The sequence below is a fragment of the Pundamilia nyererei genome, unplaced genomic scaffold, assembly GCF_000239375.1.
Source record: "Pundamilia nyererei isolate P.nyererei 1_Seehausen unplaced genomic scaffold, PunNye1.0 scaffold00225, whole genome shotgun sequence".
NCBI lineage: Eukaryota > Metazoa > Chordata > Actinopteri > Cichliformes > Cichlidae > Pundamilia > Pundamilia nyererei.
In genome coordinates, this window is record NW_005187626.1 from 119,954 (window position 1) to 127,289 (window position 7,336).

General features: G+C 47.2%; 2 protein-coding genes across 4 annotated transcripts in view; one reads left to right on the forward strand and one right to left on the reverse strand.

Moving 5' to 3' along the window:
• Positions 1 to 1,888, forward strand: part of aplf (aprataxin and PNKP like factor) — a 7,629-nt gene extending 5,741 nt beyond the window's left edge. For 2 of the 3 annotated variants that reach the window (XM_005748564.2, XM_005748566.1), the window contains exons 9-10: positions 212 to 258; positions 391 to 1,888. In XM_005748564.2, the coding sequence (XP_005748621.1) occupies positions 212 to 258; positions 391 to 593 (250 nt within the window). In that variant the 3' untranslated portion in view covers positions 594 to 1,888. The remainder of the gene's footprint in view (positions 1 to 211; positions 259 to 390) is intronic. The other variant, XM_005748565.1, reaches the window with a different exon arrangement.
• Positions 1,889 to 4,405: 2,517 nt separating this feature from the next.
• prokr1a (prokineticin receptor 1a) overlaps positions 4,406 to 7,336 on the reverse strand; it is a 5,886-nt gene continuing 2,955 nt past the window's right edge. The window contains exon 2 of the mRNA XM_005748636.1: positions 4,406 to 5,177. Coding sequence (XP_005748693.1) covers positions 4,406 to 5,177 — 772 coding nt within the window. The remainder of the gene's footprint in view (positions 5,178 to 7,336) is intronic.

Genomic DNA, 7,336 nt, shown 5'->3' on the forward strand with positions numbered 1-7,336 from the left:
ACACACACACACACACTGATGCGATTCGTGTTCCTCAGAGCAGCATTTGTTTGGTTGACACTTGGCTCGCTGTCTCCGTGCTCGCTGCAGTTTCTGCGATGAGTAATTCGAGCATTTTTAACTCGACGCTGCAGACGGACGGCTGTCAGGAAACATCGTCTGACCTGCATCGCTCGACTTTATTCTGACGTGAACTTTGTTTCCTCTGCAGGAAAAACCCCCTGCACAGGAAGGAATACAAACACACAAAGAAACCAGGTACGCTCATGGACACACACACATTTGTGTCGTACAGGTGGAAGTAAATAACAACAGGTGATAAATAAAAGGGTCTGAAAATTAGAAACAGAAACTAAATCTCGGCCACTTCATTCTCTGACTCACTCGCAGTAAATCCCCCCACAGCTCGCCACGTCGCCAAAAAGACTCCCGCTGACGACGAGGACGAGTACGAGGACAGCTTCATTAATGACGACAGCGAGGACGCGGGCGATGACTCGGACTACGTCCCTCCTGACTCAGACGACAGCGGTAAGGAGGACATCAAAGGCCTGCAGAGAGAGGCTACGGCCTTCCTGAAGAGGAGGAAGTAAGCAGAAACCTGCCCTGCCCCTCGCTGAGGGCTCACCAGACCAGAACGCCGTGTTTGATGACGTCATCCTCTACAAACGAAAATATCAAACCCGCTCCATCTGCATTAGAGACAGATGAGAGGCTGTTCTTTCATCTTTGTGTCCTGATTGATTTTAAACCATACCTGTGTGGTTTTTCACATTAAATGTTCGGCAGCCTTTTGTAGAGAGGCTTTTAATGTGAAAAACATCTGTTAATATATTCAGCAAAGAAGAAACGAGTATGAACACATGATTTCTGCTTTCTGATTCCTTTTGTTTTTACTTTATGGTACTCGTCATGTTGGATAAGACACGTCCTCGTGTTGTTTCACATTAAAAGTCTCAAAGTCTTCCCTTTACAGACTTTTAATGTGGAAATAACATCAGGAAGTCTTTGTGAATAAGGAGTGAGATAACAAGGAAAAAACATATTTACATTTTTTTGTTGTATTTCCATTTTCTTCTTTGCTGTGGTGAGGAACATCCAGGTGTTTTTTCAAATTAAAAGTCTTGCAGCCTGTCAAACTTGGATTGCATCAATCAGGAGCACAGCAAAGGAGAAACACGTGGATTAAAACGTAAAACTATTATTTCTGCCATCATGTTTCAGTTTGCTCTACTTGTGATTAGTGCTGAGGTGCATCCAGGTTTTTTCAGAGTAAAACTCATATTTAGGCTTTCAAATATATGCCTATGTTTTGCTTTTAATGTGAAAAACAGAGAAAGTCTTTGCACTTTTTCAAAATAAGTCTCATTGTTTTCATTTTAATGTGAAAAAGTCTTCATATATCTGTAGTGTCACGAAGAAGAAACAGCAGGTGTCTTCTTCCACTAAAAGGACTTTTAATGTGAAAGGGATTATTTCTGGCTGTGGGGGTGGAGCACGTGTGAGGCCCACCAAACATTAAAATAAGTAACACTAAAATAAAAAAAAGTTCTGGATTTCCCCGAGTTTACCTGTAAAGTCACCTGTGAGAAGTCGACCTGAGGCCGTCCAAAGTGGACGCGCTCGGCTCAGTTTTATTTTGAAGCAGCTTTAAAATGAAGCGAGTGATTCATTCTGGTAAGACGACCCTCTGTGGAGACGGCGTCCTCCACAGAGGGTCCGAGCAGCGACCTGACAGCTGAGCCGTGGCGCTCTCTGAGCTGCTTTTATTTTGTAAATAGAGTCTGTGCTGTTGGCCGCAGGTGAGTCGCTCAGAGAGGAAGGTGAACCGTTTTTATCAGCTCACTGATTCCTGGACTGTTTTTCTATTAAATACATCAAAAACAAAGCGGCGTCTCCTTTCTTCCTTCTGTCACAGCTGCGACAGGAAGTCCATTTGATTGATTAGGAAGCTCAGCCCCTGATGTTTGGCTGGCCCGGCAGAGCTGTGGAGTGTTTTGTGTTTTGCAGCCCGCTGGTCACCTGTGCAGGTGTCATCCTGAGGGGAGGGTCTCTAAATGTTCTTTGCTAATCTGACAGAACAAAAATGTGTTTTTATGACAGTTTTTGGTTTCTTTTAACGATCGTAGTCTAACGCACAGAAAGCAAGTATTTGTTCAGCTGTGATGACGGCGCGCCTACACTGAGCTTATACACAGGCACCAGTACGGATGCTGGGAGTCGGGCTGTGGGGAATGAGATGTCCAGTCTGAGCCGATGAATCCCGGCTTTGTCGTGGGCATGAAAGAAAATCATCGATGGAAACATTTGGTCATTGAGTGTATTCAGACTGACCTCAACACTGTTTGATGAGGACAGTTTGAGGGGAAAACATCAGGATATGACTTCAGACTCAGTTTACGAGAAGCTCCTCGCTGTGTCGGTGAGCCTGAAACATCTCTGCTCTTTATAATATCTCACAAAGATAATCCGCATAAACACAAAATGCAGTTATTACACGATGATTTAGTTTATTAGGGGAACAAAAGCTTTCCAAACCTCGCTGCCCTGTGATGTCGTCGCCTCTTAAAGCTAATAACTGGTTGTGTCATCATTGGCAGCAAGAACTGCAATCAGCTGTTTGTGATAACTGACATCGCCGAGTAAGACAAAGTCCGTGACATCATCAGCCTGAGAGGGTTACAGAAACATTTCTCAGGCTGTGGAGGTCGCAGAAGAGCCCAGATTAACATCTGCAGACCTGCAGACTCACCTGGCTCAGATAAGGTCAGAGGTCAACAGTAAGAAAGAGGCGGGGCAAAGATGGGAGAGTCCAAGCAGAAACCACTGCTGACCAAGAAGATCACAAAGTCTCGTCGCACATCTGCCAACAAACATCTGGAGGATAATATTCTGAGGGCTGACGAGACAGAAGCTGAACTTTCTGCGTTTCATCCAGAAACATCCCAGCAGCAGCAGCCAGGGTGGTGGTCGCGTGACGGTCTGGCTGCTCTGCAGGAACCAGCAGCTCCACCTCTGATTGGCTCAAAGTCTGGACTTAAACCAGGCCTGGCAGTGAAGCTGGACTTAGCTCCAGGTCGTTCATGATTTAAGAAGAGAGGCAGTTCGTTTTCACAGAGCTGTACGTGTTTGCTTCGTCCATTTCAGGCGCTTTTTATTTGCAACGCAATGAATATTAAAACACTTACAACCATGTGAGTGAACCCTAACATGGGCACACAATGCAAATCAGCAGGAAGGGACTGTAGCGAGTCATTGTTCTCTTCAGGTTCGCGTTCATCGTTGCTAAGCAGATTATACAACAGCAGCATTACAAATATGCAGATCAAACCTGTGAGACAGCGCTGCACACACACACCAGAGAAAGGTCAGAAACCCTGTGATGTGAGGAAGAACAGGCAGTATTGATTTCAGTATAAACTCCCTCGATGCTGCTACAGAGGACGCTGGCGAACTTTGAGTCTGTGCGTCTGAAGCTGCTGCGTGAACATAAATAAGAGACCGGCTTCACAGAGCTGTGTGACGGGGTCTTCGCTGTGTGCTGATCGGCACTAATGAGGGTGGAAACGATGGCGGAGGCTGAACTGATGGTCTAAAGATCAAACCAGCCCACGCAGAGAGCACACCGAGGTACAAACAGCCTCTGAAAGCTGCACCAACACCAGCACGCACCACTCCAGCTCTCACCTCTGCTCCTTCATTACAAGCTTAAAAATGCATCTTTATTTGACATGAATATGAGCGGAGAATCGTGCATGCGCACACAGCCTGCTGCATTACCAACAGTTTTACTATGAACAGCAGGAGCACGTCGGGGAGTCGGGCTGAAATCCACAGAAGAAGAAGAGGCAGGAGGAGATGTGGTGGACTCCTTCCAAACTGCTGGTGTGAGGGCAGAAGGAGCTCGCACCAAACTCTGATTATGTCACTTTAACTGAGGGCCCCGACCGCTGAGGGGTGGTCAACATGTCTTCCTGAAGCCTCACTTCAGCTTCGTAGGAGGTGACCATATCTAGATAACTTTGCAGCTAATGCTAGTTAGCAACTTCCCACAATTACCCACACAGCAGCCATGTTATTGGTCACATGATGTCATTAAAATGCTCCTTAAGGCTCCAACATCACAAACATGGTGCAGACGTCCAGTTCAGGTGACGCTAGCAGCAACAGCCACCTGTCAGTCAGAGAGGCCACGCCCCTAATAATGCAATCCAGTTTAAACAGGTCTCTGGCCTCAGTGTTGTAAATAATAACAATAATAATATTTTCATCCACATAAGATACAAACAGCTGGAAACGACAAAAACGGGATCAGAAAGTCTCTCCATGGACGATGCAGCGTCGCTAACACTCGGCAGCAGCCACAGTTCTGCTGAGCAAACACCTCACCAGCTCGCTCCTCACTTCAGCTCCGAGTCTCTGCGTGCAGCCGCTTTACCGGATGTTTTGTGCCTTCCATAGAAGAAGAAGTAGGTAAGTACCTCAGCCGGCCGCCCTCCACCTCCTCCGTCACCCGGAGGGAGGATGTCCGCGGCTCAGCTTCATCCAGCCACTTGGTGGCCACGAAGCTCACCAGCCTCAGAGGGAACTTGATGGACTTATTCAGCTGCTTCCTGCTGTTTCGGACGCTCACAAAGCAGAGGGTGTTGATGATCCCGTTGCTCATGGCGATGCACTCGATGACGTAGAAGGCCACCAGGGAGTTCTTGTCCGTGGAGATAAGGGTGGGGTAAAAGTCCCGCACCAGGGTGAAACCGTAATACGGCGCCCAGCACAGGATGTAGGCCACCAGGACCAGAATCAGCACCACCACGGTCCTCCTGCGCTTCTGCAGTCTCTTGCGGATCTGTACCGTCTGAAAACCTGGAACATTTTTAAACCACAGCTCTCTGGAGATGTGGGTGTAGCAGACGGCCATGACAGACACGGGGCCCACGAACTCCAGAGCGAAGACGAGGAGGAAGTAAGAGCGGTAGTAAACCTGGTGGTCCACGGGCCAGATCTGAGCGCAGAAGGTCTTATCGGGGCAACCGTCCACATGTGGGTACGTCGTCTCTGAGGCCATGTAGGCAGACGGGATGGAGATGAAGATGGGGACGAGCCAGATGGTCAGGATCACGCAGCACGCCGTCTGGTGCTTCATACGAGGCCTCAGCGGGTGCAGGATCGCCATGTACCTGCAGACACAGACGGGAAACTGGCTCAGGTGCAGGAGGGCCGGCTTTCGCGCCCTCCACACGGACTGCTTCTAAAACACGGAAACCTTTTGGTTTCTGGAGCTTTGATAATATAAATTTTTAGTTACCGTATTTTTCGGACCATAAAGCACATTAAGCGAAACAAAACAGATGAGTCAAACTACTCCACTCATTCTTCTTGCTTCCTCCACTTCTGTACCATCGATTCATTAATGCTGTATTCTATCACAGCGGCTCTGTTCCCATGTTGCTGCAGTATATCAATGACTAACCTCGTATTGTGGATGGATTATCTCAGCCGTTCTCCTGGCTGAAGTTTGGTCCATTTACAGCATCCTGCCATGCGACTGCATTTGTCTCTAACCACATTAAATCGGTTCGAGGTCAGTACGCACAACCAGGATTCATACATGAGGCGCTCCGCATTATTAGACGCACTGTCGATTTTTGAGAAAATAAAGGATTTTAAGTGCACCTTATATTTTACCTTTGACCACCGGGGGAGAGAGCGTGCTGAAAGGCGTACCTTTGCTCATGTGTGCCACAGACATGTATGGTTTGTTGTTATTAATATCTCCTTCATACCTTAATGAATCACTATAAACGAATACAAACATCAGTGGGATGATGAAATCAACATAACAAACAGAATATAGTCAACGCTTCCTAAATCAGCTGAATCATAATCATCTGATTTTTTAATGTTGTGATTTTTAATGAATCACAGTCTAAAGGTCCGGCTGTGAGTATCAGTACATCATCAGTTACATAGCAGCGCTGCATTAATCTAACATTGGTCTTACTTTGACCCAGAAGGACTGGCAGCTGGACGATGAGCCTGTCTCAGACCAAACTGCCGGGTCCTCTCGGGCCCTCTCAGGCCCTATCAGGGCCTCTGATTTGGCTTTTTATCCTGTTCCCTTTGGAGGTTTTGCTCTTTTACAAAGTAAGACTGTTTTTGTGGTGGTTACGTACTGACGGCACCGTCTGGACACGGGACGTTTCAACCTGGGACTGTGAGGACACGTCAGAGATCTTTCTGCTGTTTTTCAGTGCTGTCATCGTCTTGTCTGTTATGAAGGCGGAGCTCCTTTTCCGCCTCTAAAATCTGTGGACACATTTCTTTCCTGGTATTTCTGCCTGAATGGATCAGATTGGTTGAATGGAGCTTTAGTTTTTCAGGATGTCCCCTCTCGGGGGTTCTGGTGTTTTTGTTGATGTAAGACTGTGTTTGCTGTTTCAGAGGAGCTGAGCTTTGATGTAAGCGAAGCAGCAGTCGTGTTGGTTGGATTTAATGGATTGTGTTGTTATCAGCTGCAGAAGTGTTTGTACCCTGAGTCGGTCTGACACGCTGCCAGATGTTTGGATGTGTTCGCTCTCAGGATAACGAGGAAAGTGGAACCACTTTGTTGTCCCCAGATACACAGAAGCTCTCTGGAAACACTAACAGCCGTCAGCCAGGCGTGATGAAGGACGCGTGGAGGACCGCCGGAGCGCGAGCTGCCCGGTTTCACTCAGAAACACGGGAGCTGCTTTTGTTGAAGCAGAATGTAAACCCCGTCTGTCAGCTGGTCCGCTCTGGAATGTGCTTGATGTGGAGCCACCGTCAGGACCCTGCACATCATCAGCGGCCTCGCTGCTGCCGCCACACGCTTCGACTCACACGTTTCGAGTGCTTATCTGGTTTCTTAGTGTGACTCAAACATCATTCATACTTTGGCTCAAGCACACCTGAGGTCACGTGACAGGAAGCATTAATGGAGAAAACCTCTGAAGATTGATCTGAGATTACAAGGATCCCACCCCAGGGCGGGCTGATGGTCGTTTAAAAGAAGCAGCATTCCCACAGGGGTGTCAAAGTAAGGCCCAGGGCCCAGAATCGGACCGGCAAAACTCAAATATGGCCCAACTGGTCAGCTTAAGAAGATGTGGCAGTTTTTACAGATACTAATGAGTTCTCAGTAAATCAACAAAACCTTCATGTTTAATATTTAATGTGCAATGAGCAGTGTTGGGGAGTAACGGAATACATGTACCGCCGTTACGTATTTAGAATACAAAATATGAGTAACTGTATTCCGTTACAGTTACCGTTTAAAAAGGTGGTATTCAGAATACAGTTACTTTGTTGAAATAAA